Source organism: Chiloscyllium plagiosum, chromosome 18, assembly GCF_004010195.1.
Source record: "Chiloscyllium plagiosum isolate BGI_BamShark_2017 chromosome 18, ASM401019v2, whole genome shotgun sequence".
NCBI lineage: Eukaryota > Metazoa > Chordata > Chondrichthyes > Orectolobiformes > Hemiscylliidae > Chiloscyllium > Chiloscyllium plagiosum.
The window spans coordinates 32,815,271-32,836,466 of record NC_057727.1 but is presented as its reverse complement, the minus strand read 5'-3'; the positions used below and the strand labels follow the sequence as shown (position 1 = coordinate 32,836,466).

The 21,196-nt window shown below is 38.4% G+C and overlaps 1 protein-coding gene across 1 annotated transcript in view; it reads left to right on the top strand.

Annotated features, from left to right (window-relative positions):
- The window catches only part of dnah12 (dynein, axonemal, heavy chain 12), a 278,012-nt gene that overhangs the window by 18,430 nt on the left and 238,386 nt on the right, over nucleotides 1-21,196 (top strand). The window contains exons 5-10 of the mRNA XM_043708118.1: nucleotides 1,752-1,941; nucleotides 6,502-6,577; nucleotides 9,103-9,261; nucleotides 13,607-13,802; nucleotides 18,606-18,794; nucleotides 20,059-20,221. Coding sequence (XP_043564053.1) covers nucleotides 1,752-1,941; nucleotides 6,502-6,577; nucleotides 9,103-9,261; nucleotides 13,607-13,802; nucleotides 18,606-18,794; nucleotides 20,059-20,221 — 973 coding nt within the window. The remainder of the gene's footprint in view (nucleotides 1-1,751; nucleotides 1,942-6,501; nucleotides 6,578-9,102; nucleotides 9,262-13,606; nucleotides 13,803-18,605; nucleotides 18,795-20,058; nucleotides 20,222-21,196) is intronic.

The window sequence follows — 21,196 nt, the reverse complement described above, 5'->3', positions numbered from 1 at the left end:
CTGCTGTGAATGGTCAATGGGACGTGTTGCTTGATATGGTCTGCCAATTGTTGGCTCAAATAGCCTATGTACTTGGCATCACACTGGCACTAAAACTCATACACCACATTACTCATTCTAGTTGGCTGAATGATAGCATACTGTTTGTGAAGAGAATAACTTGTGGCTTTGTTATAAGGTAGCACTGTGAGGCTCACCTGCTGTTCAACTATTTGAAACATCTTCCCTTTCCAGGGTAATCTGAGGTAGACTGGGCTGCCTCTCACCTTGCAATGCTAAGGTAAGGCATTTAAGATCTATCCTCCATGATGATGGTTACCCTGATCAAATCTTCACTTGCTATATATCATGCAAACTCATGAAAGAGCTATGCCCATTACTTTGGCCCTGAATGATGCCCAATGCACCTTTTATCTTTTTCATTAGAAGGATAAACATGATCACAGAGATAGTCAATCTTTGCTGCATTCCCATGACAACACTCTGAGTAATTGACCCGCCTGGTCTGAGAACTAAGACTGACAGTTGATTGTTCCATGCCAATGAAGATCCAACAAATCAGCACCCTCTTTTCATGCTGCATACAGTGGTGTCTTTTATTTCAAGCTCTTTCTTCCATCATAGTCCTGATGAGTGTAAGATGAAAATCTTCAACTTTTATCTCTTTATAACAATAGGTACAATTTGTACCACCAAGCAATTATTTAATAAGTAAAGTTGAAAAGAAGATTCTTTTGAAGGCATTTAAAAACAGTGAAACTATGACAAATTTGAGATGTTGGAAGAGGAATTCCAGAAGATGAAAGAATTCTAATTGATTCTGGAGTGGAAAGAATAAGAAATCAAACACAAACAATCAGCATTGAACAATTAAGATAATAATTCTAAAAAATATAACTTTAAAACAGAAACCAAAATTTTCTGTTTTAAATCCTTAATGGAGATGGCTTTAAAACAAGGCTGATAATATTTTGAAGATAAAATAAAGTCGTTTCAGTGGCACATCAGATGTGAGGGAGAAAGTGAATATATGGGTGGACCAAGAAACTTCAATTACACAACTTTTGGGCTTATGATAAGGATGCAATTTGAAAGGTTACAACAGCCCAAGCAGAACACACTTTGGTGTATATGGCAAGGTCGTGATTGGGTTTGGTTTTGCCAATATTGATCAAAAGGAATTTCTAGCTTGTTGAAATCATCATGTCAAATGGCAGGAGAGCAATAATTCTAAGAGTCTGAGAAGAGGTTTGAGTTGAGAGTCGTAAGGTCTGCAACATCTGTTGTGAGACAATAGAGCTAACAATTTTAGTCCTGTTACTCTTCCTTACAACTTTCTCCAGCAATTTCTGTTTTTGTTTGTTTCAGATCTCCAGCATCCTCAGTTCTTTGTTTTAATTTAGAGTTAAGTATTATTGATGTGAATCCAAAAACTGACATTCATGCTTCATATGATGAAAAGCAGGTAGTCTGGGAAAGCGAATGCATAAGAAACATATTGCAGGAGTGCACTGGGGTGACTTTGATATGTCTACATTGACACAGATAGACTGGAATCCTGAATTATTTTCTCAATAACTCTTGTGAACACTTGTAACCATTAATAATTCATATTTTTATTCTATTCCTTCTCACACCCTGTTATTAATTAACTTTATATGGCAAGATGAAATAATTAAATAATTAAATTTCAGCTTAATTACTTTGCTGAAATTTCATTATACCTTCTAATGAGTTTTATGTAATTTCAGTTAAATTACCTGTTCATGAAGCGTTGTGTGGAGAGTAGTCCTGTAGTACCAATCCAGAAGGAGTGGCTAGACTCTATTCTGACTCTGGTACCTGTCTCACTGAGACAAGGAAAGGTGAGAGAGATAATTGTAAATGAACTCTTTGAAGAAGTCGTTGAAGATTTTGAAAAGAGCATGAAGAGATTTCTGGGTATGTATTTTTTATTCTAAACTGAACCCAAAAGATTTATTCATCCTGAAGATCTTTTAATTATTCAATTTTGTAGATAATAGAAAATACAGCTTACTGATGGTTTGAAATGAATTTCTGATTGAGTGAAGGTTGGCCACTTGAAAGAGATAGTGGAGGCCCATCTGTGTCAATGAAGCGTACCCCAATACTGGTTGCCATCTTCAAAAAAATCATTAAGGGGAGAAAATTTGTTACTGTAACTGACTTTACTCGTGTAGGAAGATATATTGGGCTGGTGCATTGCTTAAAAATAAGAATGTTTATGAATGTTTAGTGGATTATGTTTTAATTTAAAAGGTATTATAGTTGGCAAACAAAATAATGCAATATTATGAGTATAGAGGGACTGGAGGGTAAAAAATAAATTTTCAAGGATGAAATCAGACAGCTAGGTTATGGATATGAGAGAAGGGTGAATGGCCTTTATCTCTGTTCTCTTCACAAGAGAAAACTAAGAGGTAATCTAATACATTTAAAGACATGACATTTTAAAGTAGGCACAGAGATAATATTTAATCCTGTGTAGAAGAACAAATGTAGAGTCTATTAGCATAGGATTCTCATCAAGAAATCAAAGTAAGAAATTATAAGAAGCATTTTTACACAGAAATGGTGAGAATATGGAATTTCCTACTAGAGGGAACAATGAGACAAATAGTACAGAGGGAAAGAGAAATTGGATAAGTATATGAGAGAGATAAAGAATAATGCAGATAGGACAGGAAAACGCTGAAGTAGAACACAAATGTCAACTTGAATTGATTGGGCCAAATGGCCTGTTTCTGGTCTCCATAATCTTTGTAAATAATTTTAAATATTCTGAAAAATCTGTGGAACTATTAATGTTGAAATTGATCATAACTCGTAGTGAGGAAAAGATACCTATATTTTGTGAATTGCCACATTGACAATTTGTACCACTCCACCATTGACTTGTGAAAAAGGCATCTCTTGAGTTTAGATGAGGTTCTTGCATTTGCTTGTTCATTGTCTGTGGTACATGTACTGGGCATTAAAATCTAATCATTAACAGCATATGCGCCCTTTTGAGGATGTTAATAATTAGGAAATAACCTTTCTTGCCAAGAAAGTGATCAATAATAAATGTAGAATCTCATTTCTTCATGTTGTGAATGATTTTGGGAGATTAAATAAATGTAATATTTTAATATTTTGTATTTTCTCTCTTTTCTTTTGTCTTTTTTCTCACTCATTTAATCAAACAGATATCTTTGCTTCCTTCCCTTCTTACTTTCCTTTCCATTTTTTATTTGATGTTGAATTGACTGTCTGTCAGCCCTGTAGTCTCCAGGTGTCATACACATTTGTACATTGAGCCATTTTAGACCATAAAACCATATTATGTAAAAGCAGAAGTACCTCATTTGGCAATTGAGTCTTTTCTGCCATTCAATGAGATCATGGCTAATCTGATAATCTTCAACTCCTAATTCCTAACTTATTCCCATAATCCTTGATTTCCTTACTGATTAAAAAGTCTATCTGTCTCAGCCTTGAATATACTAAATGAATCAACCTCAACAGCTACCTGCAGTAAACAGTTCCACAGATTGATTACCCTCAGAGAAAAAAACCTCCTTAATCTCTGTCTTCAACGGGCAACTGAGATTACATCCTCTAGTCCTAGACCCCTCTTCTCACCTACCATGTCAACCCCTCTAATAATCTTCTATGTTTCACTAAGGATGCCTTTCATTCTTCTAAGCTCAAATGAGTACAGGCCCAACCTAGTTAACCTCTTCTCATGCCTTGTATCAACTGAGTGAACCTTCTGTGAACTGACTTCAATGCCATTATACCTTTCTTTAGATTAGGGGCCCAAAATTATTCACAGTATTCCAGCTGTGGTCTCGGTAGTGCCTTGTCTTGTTTAAGCAAATCCCTACTTTTATTCTCCATTCCCTTTGAAATAAAGGCTGACATTCCATCTTCCTTCCTTATTGCCTGCTGAATTTGTATGCTATATTTTTGTGATATAGGCATAAGGACTCTCAAATCCCTTTGTGCTGCATCTATCTGCAGTCTTTCTCCATTAAATCATAATCAACTCTTCTATTATTGCTGTTAAAGTGCATAACCTCACATTTACCCACATCATATTCCATCTGCCAAGATTTTAGCCCAATAAATTAACTGTCCATAATCTCTTGGAAGTTGAGAGTGTGTTGCTGGGAAAGCACAGCAGGTCAGGCAGTATCCGAGGAGCAGGAGAATTGACATTTCAGGCATAAGTCCTTCATCAAGAATGAGGCTTGTGGGCCAGAGGTGAGAGATAAATAGGAGAGGGTGTGGGGTTGGGGGAAGGTAGCTGAGAAAGTGATAGGTGGATGAAAGTGAGGGAGAAGGTGATAGGTTGGAGGGCGGGAATGATGGACAGGTCTGGAGGATGGTGCCGAGTTGAAGGCTTGGGATTGGGATAATGTGGGAGGAGGGGAAATGAGGAAGCTAGTGAAATGTACATTTATCCTGGGTGGTTGCAGGGTCCCAAGGCGGAATATGAGGCATTCTTCCTCCAGGAGTCAGGTGGTAACGGTTTTGCCATGGAGGATGCTCAGGACCTGCATGTTATTGACGGAGTGGGAGGGGATTTTGAAGTGTTCAGCCACATGGCGGTGGGGTTGATGGAGTGCGGGAGTCCCAGAGATGTTCTCTGAAATGATCCGCAAGAAGGCGTCCTGTCTCGAAATGATCCGCAAGAAGAGACTACACTGAGTGTTACGGATGCAGTAGATGACATTGGTAGAGGTACAGGTACAGGTAAATTTCTGATGGATGTGGAAGGTTCCCTTGGGGTCTTGGATGGAGATGAGGGGAATGGTGTGGGCACAGGTTTTACCTGTTTTGCAGTGGCAGGGAAAGGTGCCAAGAGTGGGGTGTGGGCTGGTGGGGGAGTTGTGGAGGGAATGGTCTCTCTGGAATGCTGATAGGGGTAGGGAGAGAAATATATCTTCATGTGTGGGGTCTGTTTGGAGGTGGCGGGAGTGGTGAAGAATGATGCGATGTGTGCGGTGGTTGATGGGATGGAAGGTGAGGACCGGGGGTTCTGTTTTTGTTACGTTGGGAGGGGTGGGGTTAAAGGGCGGTGGTGCGTGAAGTGGAGGAGATACGCTAAAGGGCATCAACAACCACATGGGAAGGGAAGTTGTGACCATGAAAGAAGAAGGTGATCTGGGACTTTTTGAGGTGGAATTGGTCATCCTGGGAACAGATGTGGCAGAGGCAGAGGAATTGGGAATAAGGGATGGCGTTTTTACAGGAGGTAGGGTGGGAGGAAGGGTAGTCCAAGTAGCTTTGGGAGTCTGTGGGCTTGAAGTAGATGTCTGTGGTTAGTTGGTCACCGGAGACGGTGATGGAGAGGTCCAAAAAGGGGAGGGAGGTGTCCGAGATGGTCCAGGTTAAGGTCGGGGTGGAAGGTGTTGGTAAAGTTGATGAACTGTTCAGCCTCCTCGTGGGATACAGTCATCGATGTGGCGGAGGAACAGGTGGGGGGGTGGTGCTGGTGTAAGTATGGAGGATGGACTGGTAGAACAGTTAATACCAAATAACTTGATATGCGGTAAGATTCTAACAGAGGGATAAACTAATCATGGCTAATCAAGGAAGTTAAGGAGAGTATTAAGCTGAAAGAAAATACATATAAGAAGGTCAAAGTCAGTGATAGCCCTGAAGACTAGATAAATTCAGAATCCAGCAAAGAAGGACTAAAAAGATACTAAGGACAGAGAAAATAAAGTACAAGCTTAAACTAGCAAGGAATATAAAAACTGACAATAAGAGCTTTACATATATAAAAAAAGAGAGGTCCAAACCAGCAAAAGTCTCGTAGATAATTAATCTGAAGAGACAGTTCTGGGGAACAAGAAGATGGCAGAGGAGTTAAATAGATAATTTGCATTAATCTTTACAGTATGGGAAACTTCATACATTCCATTAATATGAAAGAATACAGGGGAAAACATAGTTAAGTCAGCAGAGATATTGCTAAATTAACATTGGCTAGAAGGGCATTGGAAAAGATGAGAAGAAACAAAAAATCTAACTTTTTGAGAAAAAGGTCCAGAGAAAACTAAAATGCTAAATGCTAATCAAATAACGCTGTAACTATATGCCTGAGTTAAGCTTTTTACAAGTTTTGATTGTTAATAGTTCTATTCAGTGTCTACAAAGAAAATTTACTGATAAATTTCAAACTTGCATTGTTTTCCTATTTTTCTTTGCTTTAATTTCTTCTGAAGGAATTTCCATTTCATTATAGCTGGGAGCTTCTAGTTTCCATTACATTGCATTATATGTGAGGCAATGTAATTTAATATAGTACTTAAACAATGTAACAATTCTAAATTTTTCATTTGAGTGAAACTATCAAATATCTCTATAGTGAAAAATAAAACAAATAATTTCACACCTTTTGCATATTTGCTCATTTTAGACTTAGTAAATTAGCTTGGAATATACAATGAAAGTTATCACCTTGTTGTCAATATTTATATACTTTAGTGAAAAGTGTTCTTGTAAAGCCAGAAGTGACAGGGCTTGAATATGAAGACTCTGAACCTCTTCCACAGGAACCCACGTAAGTATAACCAGTATGGTCTGCTACTAAAGCAGATGAATACTTTTGGATTTTTAAAATGTTAATATTTAAGTTATTTGCCTGCATTTGTAAAAAAAAAGTGAATATTCTTCCTTATAGAGAAGTTCATTAAGCATGGAGGTTTTACATTACAGAGACAGGAAAAGTGGTTGGTTGTCTACCATGAGCATAATCATGAATTTCATGGAGCAAAGTTAACTACATCTATTAACATATACCTATTACAAAACCTAAATTCAGAAACTAATGCACCAATTTTCAACTCATTCATAGACTTAATAGGAAGAAGGATTTGCAGACTGGTTAAGTGCTGATGCTAAAATTATTTGGGATTATTCTACCTTCCAACATTTTAAGGACTTTAAGCAATTTATCAGTCTAAGTGGATTAGAAAGTACAGATCCACATGTCATTAAGCTATAAGATTGTGGCTACCCTTCTTTCTCAGCACCAAGTTTCTGGACTTGAATTATATTTAATAACAAACATAAACTAATTTCTAGATGATTTTCTTTACATTGTTAGGAAATAAGAATCAGAAAGTAAGAATTTTGGTATGGTGTAAGGTCTTCATTCTGTCCATGGAAAGCAGTGGTTAAGCGTCATTTGCCTTTTTCTTTCCTAAGGTGAGCAGACAGAGAGTAATAAGAGAACACTTACAACTAACTGACAGAACAAAGCTCGAATATTTTGTGTTTTAAATAACAAGTTGGCTGAGCATAAGGAGTCAGCTGTTTAGGACTGGGGTGAGGTGAAATGTCTTCACTCAGACGTTTTTGAGTTTTTGGAATTCTATACCCCTGACAGCTATGAATGCTCAGCCATAGAGAATATTCAAGACAAAAGTGAAGAGATTTTTGGATACCAAGTGAATTAAGGGGGTGTGAGGGTAATGCAGGAATTTGGTGTTGAGATAGAAGGTTAGTCACACACTTATTGAATGGTGGAGCAGACTGCAAGAGCCAAATGACTTATTTCTGCTCCTACTGCTTACATTCCTATAATAACACTATAGTTTGCGCTCATCAACACTTTGAAGCATCAGTGCAGCTACTTCTATCATTAAATTGCAGTTATTACTAAGCATCAGTGATAGCTTTCAGTGAGCCAATAACGAGAAAAGGTGGTGGTGACAAAAGCAGTCTGGTAACCTGTAATCATCATCAGCGTTGTCTATTCTTTGGAAAATGCAGCTGTGCAGTAACAACTGAACAATAAAAGGCTGGAAGACAGGCATTTTTCTTCTTCTTAATGACCTTCTTACTCTTCAAACTCATGGTTGTAGAAACACACTCAGTCTCATTCTCTATGATAATAATTATGATGATTCTGTTGCTTGTCTCATGAAATGTTAACAGAAAATAAAACAAGAAGTCATATTATAAACATTAGGCTGAATTTTATAGGGTGGCCTTTGGATTTGCTTACCATCTCCCCTGCAGAAGTATTGGTCCCAGACCAAGTAATGTTAAACAAGGTCGCCCTGTAATCATAACACACTGCAGCCAGCCTTAAGGAGGTGAGAGTTGGACTTCTTAGTGGTAGGTAGTCTACTCTTGTGTGTTGCTGCCAATCTGAGTTGTGAATGCAAGTAGGTCAGGGATGAATACAACATGGATCTCAGAGAATGTTAAGTTAGCATTGTTGGATGGATGGGACTGAGGAGCCTGGAAGTGTGGGTATATTTTGATGACTGGCAGAAAGTGACAAAAAGGGTTATAACCCCTTAATGGAGTTTGCCCCCAATGCGTATAAGGACATATTCCATTTCTTCTTGTTTTTTTTAATTAGTTGATGTGAAAAAAAGCCTTTCAACTCCAGCATGTCATTCCACACCAAATGTTTTATGGTGTGGGCAGCAAAAGGTTTGGAACAGAGTCTTGTTGACATGCTCAATTATTCACTAATTTTTTTTGCAATAAGACAGGCTGAAATCAGTACCTCTGCTTGACTACCACTTTATGGAAGTAGGCCAAGTGGTGTGATGCAGTAGGCTAACGTAATCTACTGTTTATTTTATAGGCCTTTGCTGAAAACACACCTGGATGGATGCCTGTAAAATTCAGCCTCTCACCTCATGAAGCAAGCATAACCTAAACACCTTTGCTCTGGCATCTTAAATTAGGCCTTTAATTTTCATCTAAAGATTGGAAATAGAAATGAGCCTGCAGTTGTTCACTGCAGTCATGTCCAACCCATTCCTACTCAATGCCTGATTTTAACTTACTTAAAATCCATTTAACAGCTAAAATCTGGCTACATATAAACAGGAATCATTCATATGGGCATATGTAAGGCTATTGAAATATGTGCATGGCTTGATTTTTTTGATCAGAAGCTGATTACTAGTCAAACTTTCCAGTCCCATTTCATGGAATCTTATTGCTTATAGTGAAATTAATTTGTGTGAGTTGAGATTTTTCCCTCTGGGTTTTGTAGCTATGGTGTTTTTCCATAACATGTATTATTTTTGTGCACTGAATCTTTAATATTTCTGTGTTTAGTGGCATGGACTTCTCTCAACCTTGGCATGAGAGTTTTGTGAAAGCTCGAGAAGAGATAAAAAAAAATCTCTACATCCTTCATCCAGTCATGCAGGCAGTTCTCGACTTGGGTTATGTTACTTTTTCCAATCTGCTTCTTGTGAATGTGTCTGACTGCAGGTATGAAGAAGTACCTTTTAATGTAAAGTATTCTATAATAGGGCATTTGTAAATCTAAAATCAAGAATGTTAAAAAGTACAGCAGTTGACAAACGGGGTGATTTAAAATCAATCAGTTTGTAGAAACTAATGAATTTCATTACTGTGTATTTTTCTATAAATAATTGCTCCGTTGTGTAGAACTTGTTTTATTTATTTACTTGTGGGATGTGGGTGTCACTGACTGGTCAACATTTATTGCCCATCCTGAGTTGCCTTTGAGAAGGTGGTGGTCTGCTGCAGTCCATGTGATGTAAATAGTGCCACTCTGCCCTTAGGGAGGGAATTCCAGGATGTTGACTCAGTGACAGTGAAGGAACAGCAATATATTTCCAAGTCTAGATGGTGAGTAGCTTGGAGGGGAACTTGTAGGCGGTGGTGTTCCTACATATCTGCTCCCCTTGTCCTTCTTGATGGAAGTGGTTGGGGTTTGGAAAGTTGCAAAAAGAGACATGAAATTGACACTTTTTGTTTTGTGCTCTTTAGGATTGAAATTCAAGAAAAAAAGAAATTTAGATAGAAACCAATATGCATGTGACGAGCATGCTGTTTAGCCTGTGGTTAGCAGGAAAATGCAGCAGGAACTGTTAACTGTCTCAGTTAACTGATTACATTCAAATCAGGAAGGTTGACTTTGTTTGCTCAGATCATTGCCATGGGAATGCAGGGATTGGCTACCTTCACAGCCCTTTCCGCAGTGGGAAAGAATGTGTGGACATATTATTTTTGCCTGAAAATAACAACGCCCTGAGTGTGAACAAATGTAACTTCAACAATTTCCCCTTGAAATTCAACAGCATTCTCATTGCTGAATCCTGCACTATCTATATCTTGGAGTTTAAATTGACATGTTACTGAACTAGATTAGCTACATAAATACTATGGCGACAAGAACTGTTCAGAAGCTGGGAATCTTGCTGTTAGCAGTGGGAAATGCATGGTTACAGGGACAGGGCAAGGAGATGGGTCTGAGTGGGATGCTGTTCAAAGGGTTGGTGTGGACTTTTTGTGCCAAATGGCCTGTTTCCACACTGTGGGGATTCTATGAAGTAATTCACCTCCTGAATTCAAAAACCATTTACAAGGCTTAAGAGAGGAGTGCGATAGAATACTCCCCACTTGCCTGGATAAGTTCAGCTCTACCAACATTCAAGGATCTTGGCACCATCTAGACAGAGCAGCATGTGTTTTGGCAGCACATGCACATACATTCACTCCTTCTATCACTGACACACAATAGCGTGCTATCTACAAGATGTACTGTAGAAATTCATCAAGGCTCCTTAGATAGCACCTTTCAATCCATGACCACTTCCATCTGGAAGGGCAAGGGTAGCAGATAATTGGTAGTACCTGTATCTGCAAATTCCCGTCTGAACCACTCATCATCCTGATTTAGAAATATATTGCCACTCCTTTAATATCTTTGGGTAAAATTTCGGGATTTCATTACCCACAAGCATTTTGGTTATACTTAAAAACAAATGGACTGTAGCAGTTCAGGAAAGCAGCTTCTAGTGGGATGTAATCTTCTGGTGGAATGTAATGGCCTAGTGGTATTATCACTGGACTGTTAATCCAGAGACCCAGGAAATGTCCCAGAGACCTGAAATTGAATCCCACCATGGCAGATGGTGGAATGTAAATTCAATAAAAGTGTGGAATTAGGAGTCTAATGATGACCATTGTCAGAAAAAACCCATCTGGTTCACTAATGTTCTTTAGGAAGGAAATTATCATCCTTACTTTGTCTGGCCTACATGTAACTCCAGATCCACACTAATGTGGTTGACTTTTAACTGCTGTCTAAAGAGATTCTTGTCTAGCTAAATTCTGGTCTAGCCAGTGACGCCCTAATCCCAATGATTAAATTTTCTAAAAAGACACTGAGCAATGGACAATTAATTCGGACCCAACTAATAAAGCTGCATCTATTGTCTGAATAGAAAATGTGCAAATATGAATCATACATCAGGCCTTTAAAATCTTAAATTTGGTTCTAGTGTAATTGTTAGGACAGTTAGGATTATTTAGTAAATGTCATTCAGTAGCAGGATCACACCTGTTTTTGTACAATATGATCTGAATTTTGCCATCATAGCATGGTTGAAAACAGTTAGCTCATTGCTTGCTGCAAAAATTCAATGGAATATGTTTTTTGATAAAGTCCAATAATCATTGGGACAGATAATCCACATACTTGGCATTACACTAGAACTAAAGTTCATCTACCATATCACTCATTTGTGTGGAAGGCAGAACATCTTTTTGGCTTAATAGAAAGGTGCTGTGTGTGCTCATGGGTTTACTACAAAGTAGCGGCATGAGATGGTTTGCATTAATTATTGTGATCTTCCCTTTCCGGATAGTCTGAGGTAGAATAGATAGCTTACTAGGCCAAAAGTGGGAGCTTTAGACTTGTTTCATGAACTTGTGTGATATACAAAGAGTCATGATTTGATCAGGGTAACCACTGTTGCACAAAATACATTAGATACTTCCTATCTCAGCATCAATGCACAAGGACTACATGGCTTGAGCCCTATTTAAGGAGTTGCAGATAAATCTGACCTTGAAGCAACTGGAACTGTATTTATTTATTTGCTAATCTTTATTTCAATGGCATTACTTGAAATTTTTGCTAAATAATTGCCAATATGTATTTGCTAGAGAATATAGACTTATGGTAGATAGTAACAGAAAACCCCTTGGCAAACTTTTCACCTCGCACGATGATGAAGAGCAGCTAGTTTGCTCCATTTCACAAATGAATTTGAGAACAGAATGAAATCTATTAAGGTATGGTTCTTCTTTAGAATATATTGGAATCATATGTTAACTCAGTTTTTCTCCCTACATTCTGCTGATGTGCTGCATTTTTGAAGCACTTTTTTAATATCAATAAGCAAACTGTTATGATATTTTGAATAATGCATCTTTCCTTCGAGACTACTTAGATTAGGACCTTAACCAATGGTTAGATAGCCAAACTACAACTTCCGCTATCTAACATTTCTAACAATATTATCAATTAAGGTAAAATCCATGGCAGGAGAAAGTGAGGACTGCAGATGCTGGAGATCAGAGTCAGCAAGTGTGGTGTTGGAAAAGCACAGCCAGTCAGGCAGCATCCGAGGAGCAGGAGAGTCAACAATTTGAGTATAAACTCTTCCTGATCAAGAGCTTATTCTCGAAATGTCAACACTCCGGTTCCTCGGATGCTGCCTGACTGGTTATGCGTTTCCAAAATCCATGCCAGTTTGCTAACATTTACCTTGATTCTTCTCGGGCCAACTTTATTTCCTATGTTACAATTTTCCCTTTTCTTTGAATATTATAAAGATTAACCTGTGAAAAATAAAACAGCGGTGAAATTCAAAGTTCTGTTGAAATATTATTCTAAAATCACTGTATTCATACTTCTTAAAATACATTTTCATGGAATGGCATTACTCAATTTTTTTTGCCCAGCCCTAATTGTCATTGATCTCTGGAAGACTTGCTAAGCCATTTCAGAGGACACTTAAGAGTCAATGATATTGTTGTGGGTCTGGAGTCACATGTAAACCAGACTAAGCAAGGATGCAAGATTACATCCCTAAATAGCAGTATGAACCAAAGGTTTTTCTACAAAAAACATTTCCTGGTCACCATTACTGAGACTAGCTTTATATTCCAAATTTACTAATTGAATGTAAATTTCACCAGTTGCCATTATCTCCCCAGCAGATTAATATGGAATGCTGAATTACTATTGTGATGCTACCACGATTTTTCCCTACTACTTGGGCTCTGCAATAGCCAATGGTATGCAGATTGACATTCCAGATTTAGCTAGGTTTTTAATGAATGTAATGCAAGAGTGCTTCTTTAATGAAAACATTGGTTTGATAAAACATCTCAGTAGAGTTCTTTTGCTGAATGAACTCATTGATTTGTAATCATTTCTTTTTTTCCACCAAGCATGAATTACACACCATTTCTAAAGATTGAGTTGAGTTTATGATTTCCTTATTCTTCTGTAAAGATACCGTCGAGCAGATTATTGAAAAGTGTGTGATAGCACCACGAGTAAATCTTCTGCTAACTTTCAGCTCTCTGCACTCCTCTTCTAAACAAAGAAGTATCTGTCCTACAATTTTGACCTCACCAACGGTAGAGATTTTTATTGTGGCCAACTTAGCAGGAATTCAAGGACCACATGGCAGAGCATATTGGATTATCAGCATATTTCAGTATTTTCTTGTAAATAAAATTGATGATTGTTACCTAATTAATTGAACTTTATTTCTCATTCATGACTTAGATCGAAAGGACCAATTGAATGTGAAACATTCAAGAATAATGTCGTGATAGAGCATGGGAAAATGGAAAAAAAGATTATGACTACATGGTACCCCAAAGTTCTCAGTCTTTTAACTGACAAAGAGAAGACAAAGGACATTAAAGCTGAGAAAATTGATTGTTTCTACTCCAGTGCTAACGTACTAATAGGTAATCAGGTAAGACAATATTGTGATTTATTGTGGGATTTCACAGTAGTTTAATATCTACAGCATGCAACCCAAAACCACTATCATCTTAGAAGGACAAGGTCCATGGTTACATGGCATGACAGCCACCTGCAAGTCCCTCTCCAAGCCACTTACCATTTCTGACTTGGAAATATATTGTTGTTACTTCATTGTTGCTGGATCAAAGTCTGGAACTCACCTACATCAAATGGACTTCAACTGATCAAGAAGGCGAATCACTACAATCTTCTCAAGCCCAGCCAGTGAACCTGTATCTCTTGAATGAATAATACTAAAACAAAATCACAAAGCCAATGAATGGTTCACCAGAGGAGCAATATATTTATCGGCTCAGTTCATAACAGAATGAGTTACTTTAGAATAGCTGTGGCATACATTTCTTAGTATTCTAATGCTTAATCATTCTTAAAATAGTTGCAGCAATCAGGAACTTAGACTCCAGGATAGAATTTTCCCTGCAGGCTTCTTAACCCTGAAATGTGGATTAGTAGCCTACTCTGTATGGGAAATGTTGTCATTTTTCCTGGCAGCAAATTATTTGCTAGATGGTGGGCCTATCTCCAATTAGAGATGGTGGGCAGGCTCTCAAAACTGGAGGACTAGTCAAATGTCTTACAGCTTGAAGGGAGCAGCAGTCTGCAGTGGAGAATAAGAAAAGGTGGCAGGCATTAAAATGGAAGCTGCCTCTCTCCAAACTCTTTGATTGTGAACTAAAAAATGGCTTTGTAGTCAGGACAAAGCTGTGGGCTGTTTGGGAGAGGGGGAAGACCTTTACATGGCAGCCTGTAGCATCCAGACAAGGAGGAAAAGGGTCTGTCCAGAATAGTGGTTGCTCTGATGCTGTCTCAGCTGGGCATCTAAATTGAAAGTTGCCATTTGTGAGAACCCGCATACCAACTAGAAAATGCCAGTTGTTGATCTTAAATTGGCCTTAACAAACTCTCAATTAATTGGCTTAGTTACTTGCTGTGTGTTGTGGATAATCCTGCCTCAGCCACATCCCAACCCTCAGAAAGGGTGTGGGATGGAGCTGGGGAACTGACAAACTTACTGAAGCCTGTATTTTCATCTCCCATCCCATCCATCTTCCAAGGAGAATGTGAGGTCTGCAGATGCTGGAGATCAGAGCTGAAAATGTGTTGCTGGAAAAGCGCAGCAGGTCAGGCAGCATCCAGGGAACAGGAGAATCGACGTTTCGGGCATAAGCCCTTCTTCAGGAAGAAGGGCTTATGCCCGAAACGTCGATTCTCCTGTTCCCTGGATGCTGCCTGACCTGCTGCGCTTTTCCAGCAACACATTTTCAGCATCCATCTTCCAACTCTAGCAGGGCCTGAACATAAAGTTTTAGTCTCAATGTTTTATTTTGTACTATTTAAACAATGGAGCCTCATATCTAATAGAAATATAATTCCATTCCTTGACTAAATCTCAATGTTATCATGAACTGCTGGGATTCATAAGCCCAACTAATTTTTATCTCCTGGTCTGAGCTATTGCAACAAACTTTTATTTTTTGTAACTTTTTAATGCATGGATGTAGTTTTAATTTTGCTACTCATGTGTCCAAAATAACTCCAAGCTTTCAATGGATAGTGGTCTAGAAACTATCACTATTTTTGCCATTACTTGATAGCGGAATTCTGGCTGGAGGTGGTGTTTAAGAGCACAAGCTGGCAGCATTTAAATGGAAATTTATAAACGTGGATTAATTTCCTGAAGTGCATACTGCACCTAATTTTCCATTTTGGTTATCTCAGTACTTCACCTCCTATGTGCTGACCATGCTCAGCACAATATGATGTGCCATTACTTGATAGCGGAATTCTGGCTGGAGGTGGTGTTTAAGAGCACAAGCTGGCAGCATTTAAATGGAAATTTGTAAACGTGGATTAATTTCCTGAAGTGCATACTGCACCTAATTTTCCATTTTATCTCAGTACTTCACCTCCTATGTGCTGACCATGCTCAGCACAATATGATGTTGAGCAGCATGAAAAAACCAACATGGTAGAATAGCTGATCGTGTGTGTTGAGTGATTAGTTACAAGTTAATGAAGTTTGTAATAATTTAAAGTAGACAATGTTTAAGTTTCCAGTATGTCCTAAAAGAGTAAAGCCACAATATTCCATAGTTTTGAACAAACAATGAAACTTCACTATATAAGATTAGAAAAATAAACCAACCTACATTGACAATTTATACTCCAATATTCAGAATTAAGATGAGGTAAATAAACATTAACAAACAAACAGTAGCCCAACATCTCAAAGTATACATCAAATAGCAGATGCAAAATAGATCTTATTAAAAATTACCTCTTTTACAGAGGTTTTCAATTCTTCACTTTCAAAGATGTAGTCTTGAAATTCACTCAAAATCACTGTGCCATAATATGTCTGAGCAACTGCCCATCTGCCAGTGATTGAATCTCTTTTCCTGGAACTCCACTCCTCTGCATCCTCAAAGATATGCTCCAGCACCTACTCACAGCACAGTTCTAGCTCTTTTTCAGGCAGATAGCTTCACTGAGCTGGCATTCTCCCTGAGTTTCTCTAAATTTCAGTCCTCCAGTTACACTAAACATATAGTGCTTATGAGCTTCCTTAAATCTCCTTAGCATCTACTATCCAGTTCCTGGGACTTCAGTGAACTCCAGCTCCTCAAAACCACCACCACTTGCTGTATGGAGACACCTGATTTACATGCTCCTCCAAGGGTGTTTCTGTGATCTTCTAGCAATTTATCTGAGCCTCGGGGCTTATTCTGAGTGTGACTACCTGGAGACTACAAACTATTGACCTCTGCTAGTATGAAGCTCTTACCCTGCTTTTAAGCACCTGATTGACCAAAAGCTCAAAGATAGCAAACTTTCGCTTCAACTGCCTCTGACCAGTTAATTGTTCAGTGACCCTTTTGAATTTTTGAATGACCCATTGAAAACATTGAAAACTCATTGAAAACAGGACCTATTATTGATTCTAAGCAGGATCAATTGTATAATCATTGTGTGCCTAAGTCCGTTTTCAGTTAATTAACTCTTTACAGTTAGCAGCCTAAAACACAAAATAAAACTGACTTTATCACAAGTATGAATTACAATGTTGGAAGTTCTACAGCACCGAAATAATACGGATCCAATGACTGATCTTTGTGGTACACCGCTAGACACCGGCCTCCAGTCACTCAAACTGCCTTCTAACACTATCCTTTGTGTCCTATTACTAAGTCAGTTTCTGATTCATCTTGTCAAATTTTCCTGAATTCCATGTGCTTTAACCTTCTCAATCAGTCTTCTATGTGCGAGCTTGAAAAAGCTTTGTTAAAATCCTAATCAACTGACCTTGCAATTGGTCACATTTTTGAAAGGTTCCAACAAATTTGTGAGGCATGACCTCCCTCTGATAAAGCCATTGCTGACTATCCCTAATTAACAATATGCTTTCCCAAGTGGATGTTAATTCTCTCCTTCAGAATTTTCTCTAATAGTTACCCTACCACTGATGTGAGAAATTCCATATTGTCTATTGTTTATAATGTTCTTTAGTGCAAACAGCCCTTCTTGCACTTTTCATTATCTTACACCTGTTGTCGAGAGGGCAATGTCAGGCAGTCACAAAAACCTGTAATGTAACACTTGGAAATATTAGTTGAAGCAAGGTGAGAATGGGGAACAGATTCTCCAGTGCTACACTGGAAGCCTTGCTGCCGGAGGGAATTATCCTTCTTTCACCTTGGGTCAGGAAACACTGCAAACTTTAATAAGGAAGCTCTACAGACTTTAATAAGGAAATAATGAGAAGAGATCTGTGAGGATATCCATGTCAATGGTGTTGCCATATAGACATGATTGCTATGCAAACAAAAATGATCTAAATGGAGCTGTCAAGGTAAGAAAATAGCTAAAATACTTCAGTATTATAGCTGTGATGTTACTATGAATTGCATCTTCATTACTCACAACAGAGCGGGCTTGGGGTAATGGGGGGGGGGGAGGGGGGGCGGCGAATGGTTTATTCTTGATCCTGTTTTCCAAGTTTCTATACATCAGATCTGGTCCAGGGGACTTCTTGGTTTTTAGCCTCATTAGTTTTCCAAACACCTTTTCCTTTGTGATATTTATTGTACCTATTTGTACTCCTCCTTTTCTAGCTGAGTATCGAGTAAATTTGGAGGGCTGTTGGTGTCTTCAACTGTGAGGGCTGGAGCAAGATATTTGTTCAACTTCTCTGCCATTTCCTGGTTCCCTATTGTTTTTCCTCGGCCTCATTCGCTGAGGGGTCTATGTTAACTTTGACTTCACTCTTCCTTTCTATGTATTTGTAGAAAATATTACTGTCTGTCGTGATATTATGTGCATGGTTACCCTCAAAGGTTATTTTCTGTCTCTTTATTATTTTTGGATCATCTTTTTTTTTTTAAATTTCCCAGTCCTCTTTGACAATTCAAAAAGTGGCTCCATGCACATGAACTTATTCCTCAAAAAAATTTATTTGACTTTTGTTCCATGTTTTCACCAAAATTCATTGCATGTAAGCATCTACATTATTTATATCCATCCACATGTCAAAATTTCTTCAAGTTAAAACATAAATTTACAAATGAAGAACAACCAATTATATTTCAAAATTGGCAAATAAAACCCTCTATTATAGTTAACTTGTAGCAATTCAAGTGCAATATGAAAATTGATGATAATATTCAATTTTTCTAAAGAGGTGATGTGATTGGATCGGAGGAGGGTACTTAATGTTTTGTTCTTACTATTAAAGTTGCAAGAATTTCTTGGAAGGACAATAAAGGCCTACATAAAGCTTTTTGATGAAGAAGAAAAATATGAGATGCCCCTTTTTAAAATGGAACTAGTATTTGATGAAGATAGAATGGAGTTCTATCCTACATTTTCAGACCTAGAGGAGACGGTACTCTTTGTGATTTCTAAAATAGAAGATGCCATGCAGGTAACTTCTTTCTGAAATATAAACTCATCTGCCTGAAAACATTTAAAGATTTGTACTGTATATGTAAATTTATTTGTTTTCGCAATAGGAATGCGTAACAGATGTCAGATCCATTACCATTTGTTTAGTGACCTTGTTGAAGTCAAATTTTACCTTAATTGTAGATTATTTTGCAGTAAATATATTTTAAGAATGCTTAAATTTATATAAGAAGCTATAAATCTGTAAATAATTGGAAATATACAATAATGAAATGCAAGAGTGTGGTGCTGGAAAAGCACAGCGGTCAGGCAGCATCTGAGGAGCAGGAGAGTCGACATTTCAAGCATAAGCTCTTTATCTGGAATGAGGGACAGGTAGGACAGTTCCAGAGGACCGTGCCAAGTTGGAAGTTTGGATGAGGTGAGGAAGGAGAAATGAGGAAACTGGTGAAATCCACATTGATCCCGTGTGGTTGGAGGTTCCCAAGGCGGAAGATGAGGCATTCTTCCTCCATTTGTCAGGTGGCTAGAGTTTGGCGGTGGAGGAGGCCCAGGACTTACATGTCCTTGGTGAAGTGGGAGGGGGGAGTTAAAGTATTCGCCCACAGGGTGGTGGAGTTGTTTAGTGCATGTGTCCCAGAGATGTTTTCTGAAATGTTCTGCAAGTTGACGTCCTGTCTCTCCAATATAGAGGAAACCACATTGAGAACAATGGACACAGTAGTTGACATGTGTGCAAGTACAGGTAAATCTCTGTCGAATGTGGAAGGCTCCTTTGGGACCTTGGACGAAGTGAGAGGGGAGGTGTGGTTGCAGGTTTTGCACTTCTTGCAGTGGCAGGGGAAGGTGCCGGGAGTGGAGGGTGGGTTGATCGGGGAGTGTGGACCTAACAAGGGAGTCACGGAGGGATGGTCTCTACGGAACACAGATTGGGGTGGCAAGGGAAATATATCCTTGGTGGTGGGGTCTGTTTGTAAGTGGCGGAAATGGCAGAGGATGAAGCATTGTAGGCAGATTTTTAATCAACAAAGGAATGAAGGATTATGGAGTAAAGGCAGGAAAGTGGAGTTTTGCATTATCAGATCAATCATTGATTTCATTGAATGGCAGAGTAGGATTGATGATCTGAATGGCCTGCTTCTTATGGTCTGATACCACTGAAGAACTCTGGACTGTCTCTAATCCCAAATAATCTTATTACAAATAGCACAAAAAGTTAATCTTCCCTTAATGTTCCTAAGTTATAATATAATTAATTTTGTCTCTTGTTTTGCATCATTTAGAATGTTCAAACAGTGCAGTCCTGGCTTTCAGATAGTAACATTGATGACATTGAGAACATAAAGGCGAAGCCATCTGCTGATATCCTAAACTGGGCTCATTCCACACTCAAGCAAACAGTTAAAACTAACTTTGAAGGAGCAGCTGCTCATTTCCAGCAGTATGGTAAGCATATGCTATAAGGATAAGGAAGGTAAGTTGTGAGGATGGTACAAAAAGGCTGAAAAGGAATATAGGTGGGTTTTAGCGAGTTTTGAGAAGCTTTGTAGCTCAGGTTGAGGTTAACGATGTAGGTTTGCTCGCTGAACTGGAAGGTTCATTTCCAAACATTTTGTTACCCTACGAGGTAACATCTTCAGTGGGCCTCAGGCAAAGCAATGCTGAAAATTCCTGCTTTCTATTTATATGTTTGGGTTTCTTTAGGTTCGTGATGTCATTTCCTGCGGTGATGTTATTTCCTGTGGTGAAGTCGCTTCCTGTTCCTTTTCTTGGGGGTGGTAGATGAGGTCTAAGTCAATGTGTTTGTTGAGAGAGTTCCACATGGAATGCCATGCTTCTAGGAATTCTCATGCATGTCTTTGTTTGGCTTGTCCTAGGATGGATGTGTTGTCCCAGTCGAAGTGGTGTCCTTCCTCATCCATATGTGAGGATACTAGTCAGAGAGGGTCATGTCTTTTTATGGCTAGTTGGTGTTCATGTATCCTGGTGGCTAGCTTTCTGCTTGTTTGTCCAATGTAGTGTTTGTTACAGTCCTTGCACGGTATTTTGTAAATGACATTAGTTTTGCTCATTGTCTGTATATAGGTGGGTTAAATGAGTGGACAAAAAATGGCTGATGGAGTACATTCTGGGAAAATGTGAAGCTATCCTCTTTGATGGGAAAGCAGAATATAATGTGAATGGAAAGAGATGGCAGCATACTAAACAGTAGTACCTAGAGACCTAGGTATCCTCACATTATTATGAACTTGGTTGATGTTATTAACAGACAAGTCAAATCCCAGACTGAAGTCTGGATTGATTGATCATGTTTTGTTTTATTTTGTTTTTATTTAACGAGATGGTATTTCACTGAAACACAAACTCACAATGTTACAGATTTGGTTTTAAGAATAAAACATAAGTTTATTATGGAGCAGA